Source organism: Epinephelus moara, chromosome 3 (assembly GCF_006386435.1).
Source record: "Epinephelus moara isolate mb chromosome 3, YSFRI_EMoa_1.0, whole genome shotgun sequence".
Taxonomy (NCBI): Eukaryota; Metazoa; Chordata; class Actinopteri; order Perciformes; family Serranidae; genus Epinephelus; species Epinephelus moara.
In genome coordinates, this window is record NC_065508.1 from 28,174,174 (window position 1) to 28,192,536 (window position 18,363).

General features: G+C 41.6%; 1 protein-coding gene across 1 annotated transcript in view; it reads right to left on the reverse strand.

Moving 5' to 3' along the window:
- Positions 1-667: 667 nt before the first annotated feature.
- tlcd3a (TLC domain containing 3A) overlaps positions 668-18,363 on the reverse strand; it is a 41,207-nt gene continuing 23,511 nt past the window's right edge. The window contains exons 4-5 of the mRNA XM_050037213.1: positions 8,799-8,894; positions 668-3,706 (exon numbers count right to left, since the gene is read on the reverse strand). Coding sequence (XP_049893170.1) covers positions 3,401-3,706; positions 8,799-8,894 — 402 coding nt within the window. The 3' untranslated portion in view covers positions 668-3,400. The remainder of the gene's footprint in view (positions 3,707-8,798; positions 8,895-18,363) is intronic.

An 18,363-nucleotide genomic window follows, 5' to 3' on the forward strand; every position in this document is an offset into this window, starting at 1 on the left:
ATCCAAGTCGTTTAATATCGAGGATCTGCCGATACCGATTTCCGATCCAAAACTTCTGTTTACCTAGATCAGAGGTTGGCAACCTTTACCATCAAAAGAGCCATTATTGGCCATATTTTAGCCTCATAATAAAGGTGATACAGCCTTTTAAGTCAAATTTTGCCTATCCACGTTATTTACAGATCTAAAAGAGCATTCATTAATATGTTTTTAGCACAAGGTGGCTCCTCTGCAGTGGGCTATTTTTGATTATTGGTACTTAAATTTTGCATTCAATAAAAGCAAACGAATTTGTCCACACACTACTAAATTCTCTATTTTCTTTTGAGACTTCTCACTTTTAGGATTTGGAATAGACAGCTAGCCCAGCGAAGCCGGAATATATATTTCTGTGTCGGCTCAGCATCAACGTAGAGCCTACACCGCACCCTTCGCCATAGCCTGACATGCACCTCCCCAGAGATGTAACTACACATAGCAGCAACCCAGACCTCCTGTCTGTTTTTGTAAGCTGAAACCATTTCCCTCAGTTGAAACAAAGCTTATATTTACTTTAGTTTCACAGATAAGAAACAATAAATTGTGAAGACAATAAAGCCTCCACAAAAATAGTATTTTAAATCTTGTGTGTGATTTATCCTGGCTTCATATGAGCAGAGGATTGTGTGTGATTTATCCTGGCTTCATATGAGCAGAGGAAATCTCTGCTTGTTGCTAGGCTAATTTTTACAATGTAAAATGCCATAGGCTTGTACTAATAACGTTAGCATGTTATATTTGCTAAGAAAACGTGTTTAGTATAAGACAGTTGTTTTGTCAGTGAACCTTGTGAGTTGTAATGGAGTTTAATTTTGTAATGTTACTTTTGTTAAATGCTGCTGTTGTCCCTGGTTTTATATGATGAGAGGAAAAGTCCGCTAGCTGCTAGGCTAATTTATACAATGTAAATCACCATAGGCTTGTGCTAAAAACATTAGCATGTTGTATTACCGGATAAAATGTGTCCAGCAAAAGACAAGTGCTTTGTCTGTGAATGCTGTTATAGTGAAGTCAATTTGTGTTTCAAATTTTATCTATTAAGCCATGTTTAATGTGTGTTTAATGTGTGTTTTGGGTGTGTCTGAGCTGCAGGTTGCCTACCCCTGGCCTAGATAATACAGCTGCAAGTGCTTTAAAGGTATGAAACTCAATCCAATGTATAGCCCATGCATGACAATCAGATAGCTCTGCAATGCGTTAAGAAAAAACTGATTAGGCTACACTGATATATTACTCTCATTGGCTTTTCCACGAGGGGCTTTTGGTGCACTCGCAGTGGCGTTGTGAGAGTGGATGTCGTCGGTTCTGCACCGCTGTCTGTCTCTCCCCGTGCAGGGTGGTGAAACACCGTGCGTCATAGTTGAAAGCAAAGCATAGAGACTTTCACACAAATGGTGTTCTGTGGCACACTGGTGTGTCGTGGGATTTTATGATCGCACCTTATTATTGCAATTCAACTGGGCCTATACAAAAGTTATGAATGAATTTTAAATTGACTGTACTAGTATGTTGTGCGCACCCATTTCCTAATAAAGAGGCACACTACCTAAAAATGTAATTCAATTTAATTAAATTTTTTAAAAAATCACGTTATTGGTGCTTTTATGTAATTTCAAAATTTTTAAAATGAATTCTTCAATCATTTTGATGATAAATATTTCACGAGTAATCGTTTGTTGTCAATTGTTATTTGATATCAGTAAATAAAAACAAACATTTATGTCACAATAAGAGTGATAACACATGTTACAGAGGCTATTGCGCACAAATATAAATACAGGATTGTACATAACTTCAGTAAGTAACTTAACAGTCTCATATGGCGTTTTCTTTTATGACCTGTGGTGTTTTGCAGCGGGCGGGGCTCAGCCACTGCTCCTGCTCTTACACATGGAAGCCCAGCAGAGTGGAGGAGAACAGACAGGGGAGAGTTGGAGAGTTGACACAGCTGCACTTGTTGCATCACTGTGCATGAAAGTTTCATGAGTAAAAACATCTGTGTGACAGCTGATGTAAAACAAAGGATTGGATGGGACTCTATATCGCTCAATAAAGCAGATCCAGATCAGTTAAAAATGCCTTGATAGACCCTGATCCAGATCTTTGAGACAGGATTGGGACATCCCTAGATATTATGTAACAGAGGGTCATATCTTAGCCCTGTCTGTATGTTTTTCATTGTGATATATTTGAGGTCTTGCTTGAATTTTGTAGCATCAGCCTAAGATTTTGAGAAAAATCCAGCATGGGCTTGTTTTGTGCCGTGCATATCATGAAAATCCGTCTTGTGAAAATGAAGAATAGTTTCCACAACTGAGGTAATCCCTTGTTGGTGCCACCATTCTCCAACTCCGACACTGGCGGATATTGCCCAACTGAATTCCTGAAAGCTTTCTTGAAAAGGAAGTAAAAGTATTCCCAAGAGCATGAGTGCAGCATTAAATCCTTGGGGGTGCACCATGCATACAGAGCTAGCACCCCGTTGAAGGGGATGGCTTCTGGAAAACAAATGAGCCCGGGCTGTAAAAGTGCTCTGGATGTTACGGTGAGGAGAATGGGATTGTTGCTGCAGATTTGCAGACTGATGCCGTGATAACATGCTGTATGGGAGACTATAAACTAAATGAACAAGAGTGAGAAGTCACATTGACGGGGTTTTAACAAATGTAGCTGTTTTTAGCTCTCAAATGTGAATGAGGTGACTTGTATTCTTCAAAACTATTCCTGCTAATACTGCCTGAATTTGCATCCCGCCCACCACTATTACTAATCCTTCTCGTCAGTGAGATTAGTGAATGGATGGGAGAGGAAACGCAACTATCTGACACGTTACAGTAAAATCATTAAAATAAATAAATCCTGTCGTAACAGCCGCTCACACAAACACTGTAACAGACCTTCCGAATCAGCAGAGGCTGTAAACACAGTAGGAGTAAGAGATAAGATAAAGTCTTTCCATGGAAGCTCTTCTTCAGTTTCCGGTGCTTTTGCTCCACATTTTACTCTCAGTGAAGCAAACATGACCTTTCTTCAGTGTTGTAAATGTTGACAGACGCAATGTAGCACTTCAACAAGATCCAGGCAAGAGCCAAAATCCAAAAAGAAATAAAAACCCCAAATCATCAAACTTCAGTAGTAGAGCCGGGTCGGTGGATAGGTCCACACAGGCAGCAGATTTTGTAACAGAGGATTCAGAGTGTGCGGAAAATGCCCAGGAGTTGTGGGACAAGAGCAGGCAGTCCTGGTGTACTACAGTACAATGGTGGGGTTTGAAATGTGTTAAGTCAAACTAGTGCCTTTGCAGAAGTAGTTGCGTTAGTAGCTGAGTGTGCGGCTTGAGCGAGCAATCGTGAACTGGGTATCAATCCTCCTTAGAATTGTCAGTGACAGCAGCCGTAGGAGACAAGTCCGGCATACGGCTACGTCGGTAAAGACGGTAGCCCTTTCGGCAAAGAAGGACGAACCAGTAGACCTGCGGTGCCAGGATGCACGAGTTGCCCAAGTTGGTAGACAGCGGCAGGTGGAAGGGCACGCTGTAGAGCGGGATGCCGTAGTGGCGGCCGTACATCCAGTACATGTAGGGGAAGAGGGCGATGCGGCACATAAAGAAGGTGAGCAGTACCATACCGCCATTGGCCTTGTGCAGCCAGCAGTCCTGGAGGCTGAGCTGGTGGAGGAGACACAAACAAAGAGGGGGGGATGGAAAGAGGACATGGAAGGTGAGAACATTTTAAGGAAGCACTTAAAAATACTCAGTGAAATGAAAAATATAAAATGTTTCCTCAGGGTGAAAATCACCAGAGGTACCCTGATACGACATTGTCACGATATCTGGGTCACGATACAATATTATTTTGTGGTCCAAAAGTGGGTTGCAAGTCCATTATGAATGGAACGCAAGTGTTTGTAAACAAACTTCAAATTTCAGGCATCCAGAAACTGCGTACAGATTTTCATGGTCCCCAGAGGATGAATACTAGTGATGTTGTGACTTGTGAATACAGTGAATCTGGGTCAAAATTCCCACTCCAACACTAATAACTAAAGCTGCACTTTGAGATTCATGGTAACACAACATACAAAGTCATACTCAAAGTGCTGGTGACAGCAGTGGGTTAGAACTTAAGTCAACTTTGGCGTGCAAATAAGCGCTGCTGATACTGATCTTTGAGAGGACAAAGATTTGTAAAGGGCTACAGATTCGTTTCGGGGTGCCACCTTCTGGTATGACAGGACTTTAACATTAGCATGTTTACTGTTGACATGCACATAACTTTTAGCATATTAGTATGGTAACGTTGAGACGCTAACATGCTAAACGTTAAGTGCATGGTCATTTGCAAAGCTGATAGAAAGCACAGCCTGATGATATCATAAAATAGTGTAATAATTATTTCATTTGTTTATTCGTTATTCTTTCTATTCATCTTTTTTCACCCGCTTATCTGGGGTTGGGTCGCAGGGATGCAGGCTGAGCAAAGCACCCAGACATTACTCTCCTTGGCGACACTTTCCAGCTCCTCCTGGGGGACCCCAAGGCATTCCCAGGCCAGACGAGATGTATAATCCCTCCAGCGTGTTCTGGGTCTGCCCCGGGGCCTCCTACCAGTGGGACTACCTGGAGGTGCCTAGGAGGATCCTGATCAGATGCCCGAACCACCTCAAGTGACCCTTTTCGACTCAAAGAAGCAGCAGCTCTACTCCGAGCTCCCTCTGGATGTCTGAGCTCCTCCCCCTATCTCTAAGGCTGAGCCCAGCCACCCCACGGAGGAAACTCATTTCGGCTGCCTGTATCTGCAATCTCATTCTTTCGGTCACTACCCAGAGCTCATGACCATAGGTGAGGGTTGGGACATAGATGGACCAGTAAATCGAAAGCTTTGCCTTCTGGCCCAGCTCCCTCTTCACCACGACGGTCCAGCAAACTGCAGATCCATCTCACGCTCCATTCTACCCTCACTCATGAACAAGACCCCAAGATACTTGAACTTCTTTGCTTGAGGCAGTAATTCTTTCCCAATTATATTTTCTATCAACTTTTTGTTAAAAGCATTTTTTGTATAAAGAATACAGTGAAAACCCCACTTACTTTCTTCAAAGGAGCAAGATTTTAGTGAGCTCTAAATTCCTGGGTTTCAAGTGTTGTTGCTACCTCTTCATTCTTAACAAAGTCACATCAAACACAAAAAAATTATATGATTTTAAGATCTACCTCTTATTTTTGAAGTTAAAGTCTGTGGTAACTCCTGGTCTGCACATCAGTGATCATTAGGAATCAACACTGCTCCTTTAGTGCTGATCCAGGCCAAAGGAGGGCAGCGGTTTGTTTTTTTTAAGACAGAGACGAGCAGTGGAGCTTTGCTTTGCTCTTTTTCTCTGCTGACACCAGATGTCAGCAAAGACCTGAAAGCCCACGGTCCACTGATTTCACTGGGCTCCACAATAAGGCTCTTCTATTCTTAGATTACAGCTTTGCTAAAACACGCAGCCTCTAACTGTACAGCCCACATGTGCTTGCCAAAGAGCAGGATGTAACGGCCACTGTATTATGGGTGGAACTAATGAGGGCATTAACTGCTGTTAACGGGTTAAGGGGCAGGAAGAGTGAACAAGGCCAGGGCCTCTGAGCTGAATGCTACTGACTGATGGTTTCTTTTTTTGTTGTTTTTTGGGTGAGCCGTGTACCTGAATTATTGATGGCACAGTGACAAGCTACATCCCAAATGAAACACAGATACTCTGGTTTTTGATGATGCAAGACACTGAACGTGACCTGAGCAGGAAGAGAAAAAGGATGAATGACTTTCTTTTGCCCAAGCAGTGAGTCATAACATGGATGCTACCTGGCTTCAGTTCATCTCACATAAATTACATTTAAGTGTGAAATATATAAAATAAATGATAAAAAAAATAATAAATAACATGTTTTTTTAAGAAATGCACTATGACTTTAACTAAACCTGACGTTACAAACAACAGTATCTCTGACAGGCTTTTTTGTGTTTAACAAAATCTAATTGCAAAGTTGAGGTGTTACATTTTATAACATGAAAGCATCATTTGAAACCCTAATGGACTTTTTCAGATAAGTTATATGTAAATGGTTCAGCTCATTAATTCAAGACATTTGTAGCAGAAGTCGTAGTAGCACTGAAATGGCTGATAAATTAAAGGCAGCACTTATTGTACTCATGAAATTATAGATGAACTCTGCATATATCCTTTATTTAAGATCTTTTTGACCAAGGTACATTTAGCACAAGTTCTTCCTTATAGGGCATTATAAGTGTTTGATTTTCCAGAGCAAGTTTCCATTTCCATTGCAACAACATAAACAGTGGACTCAGTGTGATACACGTTTTCTGCATGTATGGAAAGCAAGCATCACACACCTTGGACGACACGTGCAGTCTACAGTGCTGACTGGTGGCAGTTTTGACACTTAAAATTCGTACTAATCCTTAAAACAATTGTTCTTTGAGTTCAGACAGAGGAAGACAAAAGCAGCCTCTCAATTTTCAGCGACTGCCGGTGTTTGTCAACTGAAAAAAACAACTTTCGCAAGTAGATTTTATCTGCTGTAGTTAGTAATTAAGCCAACGTGAGCTCCATGAGTGTCTCTGGGAACTGATTGTTCCCAGTTGAATCGTTTTAAAACGAAAACCATGTAAATGTAGTGTGAATTTTGATGCTTTTAGGTGTCTTTAAAAAGACGGTTACTAACAAGTGACTAAATGATACTACAGAACATCATAACACTGAACACTTCAGAGAACCTATGTGGTGGCAATGTTGAGTCATGCCACCGTGATGTAGTTCGTTTATAGTCTGACGTTAGCTTGTTACTTCTGGTGATTGCATTTAGGCTTCAAAAATCACAAAAGTGGTGTTCATTTGTGAAGATTATCTTGCTGAACAAAACATGCGAGGAACAAACTTTTGTTTGTTACAGAGCTTATTTTCTGAAATAATCCAAACTCTAATGGGAAAAAAATCCTGTAGGCTTTTTGTCAAGGGAACCAGGGTGAAGCTAACTTCTGCATCAGCCTACAAAATACCATCATCCCTGATGCACTCTTTATGGCTCTGGAATAACCCTGTTTGGCTGCGTAGCTCACACACTCTGATTTATGTGTTTTTGCACCTGTTTTTGAACTGTATGTTTCACTCATGACGTTAAAGGAGAAATAGCTCTATGCTGTGATTTCTGGAGTGTGAACTTTCCCAAATGCAACAGGACAGAGCCTCTAATGTTATACCAAACTTTGATAGAGTAGCATTCAAGACTGGCTTGTACAGAGTGGGGAAATTCTGCACAGTGGGAGTGCTGACTGGGAACAGGGTTGTTTAGCAATTCTCCCCACAATCTAATGTAGTTAATGATATGATCACTGGCCTTGGAAGTAATGCTTGGTTTCTACTCTAGATAGAAAGCTAGTTAGCCGGACGAGAGAGGGTTTGCAGATTATGTTAAGAGCACACAAACACTGTTAGCTCTTTATCTTAACACTTTTACTTGTGTTTTTGGAAGGGCTTCTTTTACTGTTGGTAAACAGTATGATGTTTTTGGTGGGCGGGGCTTAGCTGGAGGCAAAACCATTTTTTGACATTAGCTTGCACGAGCTAGCAAGTCCTGTTGGCTTGTTTTAGACAGTGGAGGAAGATGATACAAGTGTGGCATTCAGAAATACTCATTCTGAGTGCAAGAGCGAACACTCTGTCTGAATGTACCGTTCAGTTATCCAGAGCACCGCACTCTCAGAGTAGCAGAGCGCATTCTGGACACTCTGTCTGTGGAGACGGAGCAGCAGAGCGCCGAGCGCTGAGCGCACTGAACGTGTGATTAACTTTACTGTTTGTTAATTCATGTAGAAATATAACGCTCTGTTTCTTTGACCAACCGGGCTCTCATTTTAGTGTAGAGCGCCAGACTGAATTCATGAACGCACGATGTCAAGTCACTCACTCTCCGGGACCGCCAGTGTTACTTGAATAAGTAAAACCTGACCAACCGGACCAGACTGGCCGACCCGTATGCTCTCACTCAGTGGATGGATGATGTCACTAGAAGCCAATCTTACAAAGGAGGACGACACTTGAACGGTTTCCTCCAGTTTGTTTTGCTATGGAAGCTAACGTTAGCTAATGTGCTAAAAAGTTAGCGTTCCAGAGAAATCCAATATTCCTCTTAATCCCTCCCCAGTTTCTGATGAGGTGGACATGATAACCCTTAATACACATAACGTTATTCATCCCTACAACAGGAAATACCTTTTCTCTAACCTGATATGAAGTGTGCGCTGCACATGTGAGCATTTTTGATGATGGCCTCCGTCCAGTCCTTTCCTCTTATCACATTTAACCATAGTTTTGAGCCATGACTCCTTCTATTCTGGCTCCCAATAACACAACAAGACACCATTTTAAGACTCCTGTGTAGCCTACAGCCCTGTGGTGGATAGTCATGTTTTGCCTCCAGCTAATAAAATGATGTCACCTTGATGTCGGCCCTCATGAATACCATTTCAGCTTGTGCATGTGTTGTGGCGGGTTGCTGCTTATCTACAAATGATTGCCCATCTTGGCTTTTATTGTAGTAAACAAAGTAATGGTGGCCAATCTTATAATAGTGTTTACTCTCCACATTAAAACCTTCTGCTCTGAGAGTTTTCCATAAGAGCGACAGCATACTGTACATGACAGGTGTATGACTTGCCTGTTTCTGTCTGGTGACTGCACATGTGAACGCTCTGTCTCACCTGAATAAGTATCTTCCCCAGGGAGACGAAGGGTGTGCTGAGCTCTGTTAGAAACAAGCAGCCGATGAAGAAATCCCCCTGGTCCCTTCTGAAGAACTGAGGAACAGACAAACAGAGCGCACAAGCAGTGAGCAAACAAACATAAGCATGGGGGAAAAAACACAGCTGACATTCAAGGACAATTTCTGGAACAGTCTCAGTGGAAATATGCTAAGAGAGGCTTCAAAAGACATATCAGGTTTTAAACACGTGTGTTTCACTAGGCTGATTCTGACAGACTTGGACTGAAGGTGCAGATTCCTTAAATAGTCTTATATAATATTCTATACAGTGTGTTGAGAGAGGATGTAACAGGAAGGCTTGGACAGGATTGGACTCTCTGGCCTCTCTTCTGTTATTATCAGTCGACAGCAGCACTTTTGATGCTTGGTGAACCTGAGAGAGGTTACTGAAACAAAGCTAAGGCCGAAATGGCTTTGCTTGCCTCTCCTGGTGTTGCATGCTGTTACTGGTGTCTTTAATAAAAACTGCAAAAACAACTTCTGATCTAATTTGGCACAAAACAGGTAGTAGTGTGACAGCACAGAAAAACTAGACTTGTGTACGCCATAACTGCTGTATTGGTTTGTATTTGTGCCCAACCGTCACGGTACAGTGCACAAAGCTGCATGGAGAATACACGCTATGTAGAATGATGCATGTTATGTGGAACCAAAGTTTAAGAGCACGAGTTCTGCCTGGAGGCTTTAAGTACTACGCTGTTAGCAACATGTGCTGCGTTTAGCACAATAAGCTAATTGGTGTGAGAGTCAGTCACACGATGGTGAGCACAAATGAAACAGCGCAGCTAGATGACCTGCCTTTGGGTTGCCAGCAGGGTGTCTAACTATCGAGGCTGCCCCCTAATAGTTGACCAAATGTTAGTGAACCAGAAAGGTCATTAGTCGACAAGATTTCATTGGTCACTTAGTCGCAGAAAGAAAACAAATAAACATGAAACTCTATTAGGAGCTGTGTCTTGTCAAAATAAATCAAGACCTATATGACTGGACCATGTGGGAATTAAATTTGAAAGGGTTAATTTCCAGGGCTGGTACCTGCGGTTATTCCACAGGCTAGTTAATAACATGTCGGGCAGGAAATCCAAAGTGTGGGATCATTTTGAGAAGGTGAAGGACGAACCCAAATACCAAATTCACACCAAACAATGACTCCTGAACCGTATCATGACTTCTGTGTACTGTAACACCCCAAGTAAGCCAGGATGAAAATTGTTTGACTCATTTCATCTCTACCAACAGTCTACGTCTGTGACTCAATTTAAGGGAGGGAAGCTCCTATACATCTCACAGAGGTGGTGACTTCAGAGGACCTGAAAGCAAGGCTGAACCTGATCCTCTGTTAAAATGAAGGCATCTTGCTTCACAGCTGGGTGGTTGGTCAGTTATCACCAAGACGTTTTCCTGAAACAGTCAATGTGTAGACACTACTTGTGTTGATTAAGGCTAAAGCTAGGGCAACTTTCATGACACCCCCAGTTTACAGAATGAGCTCTAATGTTTCACTTCAACACATGGTGGATAGCCAGCCAATAATGTGCCAGGTTAATGGTACAAACTGTACATCCATATGATTGATTTGATTTGTAACATACCCAGGCTGCAAAGAAGAGCCAACAGTGTTTTGCTGGTTTATACAGGGATAAGATCTTCTGCAGTGGCTTTGTTATTGGCCCAATACAGGTGACACATTTACCCCTCACTGGTAACCACTAAAATCCAAATGCCTTGTAAACTTGACGTGGCTGTGTGATATTTCCCAACTTTATAAGTTGAGAAAGATCCCCTGACAACTCCAATAAAGTTCAGGCTCAGTTCAGTTCAGGCTTTATTTGTCACATACATAGAATCCATGTAGTGAAATGTAAACAGTTGGCTCCATGATGTATGAACACACAACAACTCTGACACAAACAACCAACAACAAGAGACTTGTTCATCGTGGAGGCTTCACATCTGTCCTACAGCCACAGGCAAAACAAGGCCGCACTTCTTAAGGCTCATTTATACTCCCTTTATGTATGAAAATAGATACGTCGGTTTCTGCCCTCATAATTCCATGCGCCCTTTAAGATGGCATAGACACAGCCAAAAGACAATGGAAGAGGTTGTAATTATGTACCTTTAAACTGAGGCAGCGTTGTAGACAGTGGTGCACTGTGAGGCCATTAAATACATCCCAACATGTGGATGGAGAATTCTTTTCACTATACTACGGATTCGTTCCGTTCTGCCATCATTTAAATTCCTACAGTTGTATCTTGCTTGACTATGCTACACTGCCTCCACAATCTCTGGTGGTACTGCTTTGTTTTGTCCGTATCCGTTAGCTTGCAGAAGTACGGACAAAATGAACAGAATACGGACAGAAACCTCTGTCCGTCTCTGCATCTGATGCTGAGCATAGATGAGCCCTTAGGCCCCGATCACACTGAAAGCTTTTGCAGGTTGCAAAATGTGAGGCCACCACACTGCCTTTTTTTATTGAATGCCACTGATAAAAAAAAAAAAAGCTTACTGCATCTTTTTATCCTTACCAGGCAACCACGCTATCACCTCCTTACCTTAACCTTCCTGTGTAATCAATCTACTGTTTATTTATTTATTTCACATTAATTAGTATCTAGTTCCTGAAATGATCAGGCAAAGGGTACATGCTGTAGCTCTGGCTGAGGGTGAGAGGCTGATCGCTCTGATTTACTTTGCACTAAGCATGCTTCAATCCAATATTAAATTTAGGTGGATTAAATTTAAGATTGACCCTTTAACAGATATTGGCACGACAAAGGCAGATGCCTTTTCTGCCACAACTTCAACATGGCAAAGAAAAGGCAGCGTGAGGCGAGCCAGGGCTGATGTCCTGTACATAAGTAATGAATGAAGCTTTCAAATATTGACCAGCGGCACAGTGCTGTGTAGTTAGAGAGGCCATCCTAGAATAGGTGAGTCAGTCTAGATGGATAAAGAGACTCCAGACAAAAGACAAGCACTGTCTGGTAGCCCAGCTTGCTGTGTGCTGATGATGAATAAAGCATGAGTGGCTCCAGACGTGGCCTTGCCATCTGCCCATGAAAGAATGAGCTGAGACCACAGAAGGGAACCTTACACCACGCCTAACCGGCTACCTGGTTACCTCACCCCACCACCACCTGCCATGGGCGTTACCTTGTGTGTTACCTTTGTCTGTGTATGTTTGAGGTGCTGCATGAGGCAGAATTTAAACTTTTCTCTGCACGTATTTTACCTGTCAAACACATACTGAACAGTGTATCTTACGGATGTCGCTTAGAGAACAATCAGAAGCCACATAAAGCTTTCTTAAAGCAGTTTTGATCCTATAACTGTAATTTGAGATACATCTGAATGTGATAAAACTGACCTGAGCTCTTAGCCGCAACACACTATTCTAATGCACCACTCCCCTCAACTAGTTTGTCTGCAGCCACTGAGAACAATAGGTGTATTTGTGTTTGCTAGCATCTGATGCTTACCATCTGTCCAGCAATTTATTTGAACATTCTACCACATACATTAGCCTGTGTGCAAATTAGGATGCATTTACAATAAGAGAATCGTGGTTAGCCACTCGCTAAAAGCTGGACATTAACATAAAATCAGTCTCATGTATCACCGGCAATCTTTACAGGATGTTGATGCAGTGAACATTAAATACCTGTGTTATTACAGGGCTAAAATATAATGATCTGTTTGTAGTGACGGCAAACTAATGATAATAGTCCAGATGTGCTTCTCGCCAGTCGTATCCCAATTCGACCCCGGCTCCTTCTGGGTTGATCTGAGGTATTGCCAGGTCAGTGTGTTCTAGGTCTGCATCCAGGTCTCCTTCTAGTTGGACGTTCTCAGAATACAGACAAAAGGCAGTCTCCAAAAGGCATTCTGATTTGATGGCCGACCCATCTCAGCTGGCTCAGGAGCAGTGGCTTCACTTTTACCCCTTTCCCACCAAGTTAGCTCAGGTTCTTGAACTTGTTCCATTCATGGTTCCTGGAACCTTGGTGTTATCTAATGAACCAGCTCACGTCTCCACCAGTTTTAAGGGGAACCATTATAATCACACAAAGCACAACAGAAGTAAACAAAAGTAGCAAAATCACTAAGGCTGCCCCCTCATAGATAACCAAACGTTACTCGACCAGAGAGGGGTGGCTTACAACACCACTTATCACCTACCTACAATGCAGTCTTGGGATCCCTCCCCAGACGACTTCACACCCATTCACCCCTGGTCCCACCTGACCCTAACGACTCACATGGTGGCCAGGTGGGCAAACGACTCACATTGTGACCTTAATGACTCTGAAACTAAGAGCTCACATGTCACCCCTGCGACTCTGCAAGGGTTCACACGCACACAGTCATTTAGAACTGAAGAAACTTCTTGGATGAGAGGCGAAACGTCTTCAAGAAACGCAAGCAAGCACTTACGACTCGACCAGAGAGGTCATTAGCTGGCAAGATTTCATTGGTCGCAGAAAAAAACAAACAAACACGAAACTCTATTAGGAGCTGCACCTTGTCAAAATAAATCAAAACCTATATGACTGGACCACATGGGAACTTTATTTGAAAGGACAGACACAGGAAGAGGCCAAGCTCAGCAGTCAGACGGTAGTCATGTTACAAACCAATCACAGCCGACAAATATCTTTCTCTTCTTTGGAAATATTCAGTCTGATAAATACAGAGAAGTTGATCATGTTAGTGCAGGGCTACCCAGAGCTTTACATCTGTCCCACTGACGATAGGCCTACACACTTATAAACAGCGCCTGGAAGAAGATCAGCTCTGCTCTCAGGATTTCAGGTAAATAGGCTATATGATGCTTGTTAAGGTTGCTTAGCAACCTCAGACGCAACCTGCCGTTGCGCTCTTGAAAGGTGGCACATAAAAGGCACAAGAGTAGCGCTCAACGCCTGACCTCGTGTCTTCCAGGCAGTTAAAGACGCAGCATGTGTACAGCCTCTAATTTCCAGGGCTGGTACCTGTGGTTATTCCACAGGCTAGTTAATAACATGTCGGGCAGGAAATCCAAAGTGTGGGATCATTCTAAGAAGGTGAAGGACGAACCCAAGGTGATATGTAAACTCATCTTCATTGGACGACTACAAACATGACGTATCATCTGAAACATGGAAGTAGCTACATGCCCATTAGCCCACAGCGTCATTAACAGGCGGCTCGCTCAGTGTGTGACGTGCACTTGTAGATAAAATATAGGCCTATATTAATGAAGGTTCATTAGTATGGTTTTGTATTTCTCTGTAATGTAGCACAGTGTTAACAATGTTACTGATACTATTCTTTCTCACACCTTCAACTCAAACCACCAAAATATATCATTTAATAAATTAACTAATATCACAAACATGTGGGCGACTAGTCGACTAATGGCCCTAAATGATGACTATTGGTCGATTAGGAAAATTCTTAGTCGGGGGCAGCCCTACTAATGACAGGCAAAGACCTTAACTCTGGAGCAGTAACAGTATTTCTGAAGTGCACTCTATAAGTTCTCCAAATATATTACTTATTTCATACATAACTGTGTAAATATTCTTTTTTTTTTATTTTATTTTTTTTACTGAAGGTTCTGTCTTTCCCTGTAACGTCCTGCTGGATAACTCCAGCACCAGCTCATGTGTTACACAGGTGAGCCAGAGCAGCATAAAGCTGATGAGTGGGGGAACAAGAGGAGAATCAGAGGGAGGGGTGGAGAGTTAAGAGAAAAGAGAGGATGACTGCAGCTGGAGCTGAATAATGTAGGGTAATGTGATCTCATATTGCCACTGACTGCCACTGCAAACAAAAGGGCCAGGTTTCCACTGCACCTGGCCTGCTAACCTGGGATAGTACTTGGAGAGGAGAGAGGCTCCATGACATGTTTCTGTGAACTCTTTGACATATAAATACTCTGTAGGCGGGAAAACTCCTGAATAACCTAATTCAAGTACCTTATACAATAAATATTTTCTGGAGAAAACAGAAGGCTTTGTCTTCGACTACAGCCACAGTATAAAGGAGCTTCTATTCTGACCAATGCTGAAATCATCAGAGTGAGACATTAGTCAGAAAGTGAAGCACTATTGTGAACTTATTCACATGCTTTACTGCTCGAACTGCATTCACAGTGAACTCAGGTTTAACAGTTCAGCAGGTTTCCAATTTGTTGTTCATACCTGCATTAAAAGTCATCATGGTCCACAGTACCTCTCCTCTTTTGTTACCTGCTTCCTCCCTTGGCCTTGCTAAAGAACTTCATCCATTCAAGTAATTTTTTCCGAGCTTTCTTGCACAGTGAGATCTTTGCCAGGCGCCCATTTGTCCTCTCAACAGTCCACCAACACTTGTATCTCAGCAGAAAACAACCTGCACCTTTCATTCTCTCTTCCTGTTCTTTATTTTTGCATCTATTCCTTTGCAACACGTACAATTCAAGGACGTAAAAGAAAACAATCAAGAATAATTTGTTGCTACTCGTTCAAAGAGAGTAATCAATAATTAATAGCTTACTGTTCTCCTCTCTTTCCTGCCATTTACTCCTCTGAAGCCTGAACACTAGTTGTTGCTTTGAACTAAGTTGGACTGTTTACAGACCACACAGTCAATCAAATCAGTGAAGTGTTTCACTCTACTGCATAAACCTGAGACCTTCACAGTCTGACCAGTACTTCAGTTTTTAAAGGGGAACTAATGTTTTTTTCAACCTGGGCCCTATTTTCCGATCTACTTTTGTCTAAATGAGTGATAGGATGTTCAATATTTGACATTTCTCCAGTACGAAGCTAGGGCTGACCTGCCTGCAGCCCGTGAGCGCATGCTATATTAAATAATAGGGCACTCGGACAGCGTCAAACAACGTCAAAATACGTCCACTAAAAGTGCATTTTTTTCACACAGATAGGCTCGGATTGTTAGTATAATTATCCGACAACATAACGGAAAGGAGAAATGAACGTCTGTGTCTCAGCTTTTCATTGGTATCACATATGTTTTGTTTGGACATTTAGAGGTTCCGTAGTGAACATGACTACGCCATTGCATTTTGCAACATTGATTCCACAAGAAAACCAAAGTAGTTCAGTCCTCTGAGCCAAACAGCTGTCTGTGTGTAGCTACTCTGAGGTGTTGTACACATAGTAGCACGGTGACATAATACATGGTTTGAAGACCAACATTAGCATGTTTTTACACTCATGTCCTTAATTTTATGTATGTTTTTACACTCATGTCCTTAATTTTATGTATGTTTTTACAGTGAACCACTTTTTAAAGCATAACACTGTCAGTATTCGAGGCAGCCTCCAGGTCCATTTATATAGATACACGTTGAAATTTGACTTGCAGAGACTTGAAAATGACTTGGCTGGTAATCCATGACAGAGAGCATCATGTCTGTTTTATTGTTGCCACTTAAGTAATCATTAGGAGATAATGCAGCTTAAAGCAAGGGTTGATTTGTAAACAATGCACTACATTACAGCACACAGTGATAAAGCATTACTGGCAGTGGACAGGACTAAAAGGACACACAACTTACCACAAGTCATGTGTTCATACCAGAGTAGTGTATGTATAATGATGTAATGTACAGTGTGAACAAAAGGAGTATAATCCTTCAGTTGGATTGATTTTCTCAATTAACAGATCATTTGCTTGGCCTCTACACCAGTCAAGTTTCTCTTACAATTTACATCCATGTCTGTGAAAACATGGATGCTTCAAACACATTTTAACCCCAGCAGCACAGATCTATACAATCAGCACAGTTTCAAGGTGGACATCCAAGATTAGAGTCACTGATGCAGTATCTGACAAAATGTCTCCTCTTCTATTCCTGAGATATGACAAATAATGGCCAAAGTGTTTTTGCAGAACACTGTGATGTCACAGTGAAGTTGACCTTTGACCTTTTGGATATAAAGGGTCTTCACTTCATTCATTTTATCCTGTTAGACGTTTGTATGAAGTTTTGTCATAATTAATGTATGAATTCTCAGTTTTGGCCAAAAAACATGCTTGTGAGGTCACAGTGACCTTGACCCTTGAGCTTCAACCACTAAAGTCTAATTGGTTCATCATTTGCTAGTGAACATTTGTGCCAAATTTGAAGAAATTTTCTCAAGGTGTTCTTGAGATGTCGGGTTCACAAGAATGAGACAGACACAAGGTCCTTGACATTTAGCCACCAAAAGCTCATCAGTTCATTCTTGAGTCTAAGTGGACGTTTGTGCCAAATGTGAAAAAATTCCCTCAAGGCATTCTTGACATATCGCATTTATGAGAAAGGGACAGACGGACAAATGTATGTATGGACACACTAACAGATGGACAACCTGAAAATGTAATGCCTCCAGCCACGACCAACTCTGGTGCAGAGACATAATCATATAAATCAATCTGCTTTGAAAAATGGTAAAATGGAAAAATGAGTAATGTAAAGTGTAATGTGAACAGACTTAGTCTCCTAGCTAGGCTACCTATTGAATCTTAATCCAAAAAAGTAAATGTCTTTGAATGTAATAGTTCCAGGACAGATTTGTCTTCTCTCACCGCCAAAGCTGCATAGTTAAAGTACCAAAACCTATTGATTGCCCACTGCAGAGTAGCCATCTTGTGGTAAAACATATTGATGAATGCCCACCTAGACTTACCAGTCATCATAATTATGTTTTGTGCCTTCAGACAGATTTTTTAAAACTATTTTTGGTTGAAAATGGCTCTTTTGATAGTGAAGGTTGCCCACCCCTGATTTACACTATAAAATACTGAATAAAAAGGAAAAAAATAAATAAATAACGACCATTACTATTTCCTAAAGTGCATGCTGACATATAAAAATTCTCTGTTAGGTCCAACTAATAACCCAAATCCCAAATATACTCAGATTACTATCGTTTAAAAAGAAAAATAGAAGAAAATCCTGTTTAAGAAGCTGGAACAAGTGAATTTTTGTTTTTAAGATGACTTAAATGATTAAATGAGCATCAGAACTTTTAGACAAATTGATTTAAAAGACTAATAAATCCGATAAATAAATCAAATGTTTCACTTACTCTTAACAAAGTAGGCTAGTTTCTGTTTTTTGGGAATGTACATGAAGCAGTAATGCGCTGTGTAGCAGCTTTTGACAGCAAAATCCAACTCACATATTTTCATATTTACAGTAGCAACAATGACCCATAGATGTGGCGAGCTGGTGTTACTGTCACACATTGACCAGCCTCATGAGATCCATGACAGTTGTAGTAAAACAGCCAGTAATCCCACAGTGTAGAAGAATTACTGTGATGCTAATCGTGTTAGCATCAGTGCTGCAGGGCAGGGAATCCTACTAGCAGACACTGCAGCGAGCCAGTGATCCATCAGCACCAGCACTGCACTACATTCGGTTTTGATCTTAATTATTGGCTTTGACTGAAGACAACAAGATCTCATCAACACTGCCTCGATCTCTCCCTCATTTTTTCTCACCACCCCTCCCTCCT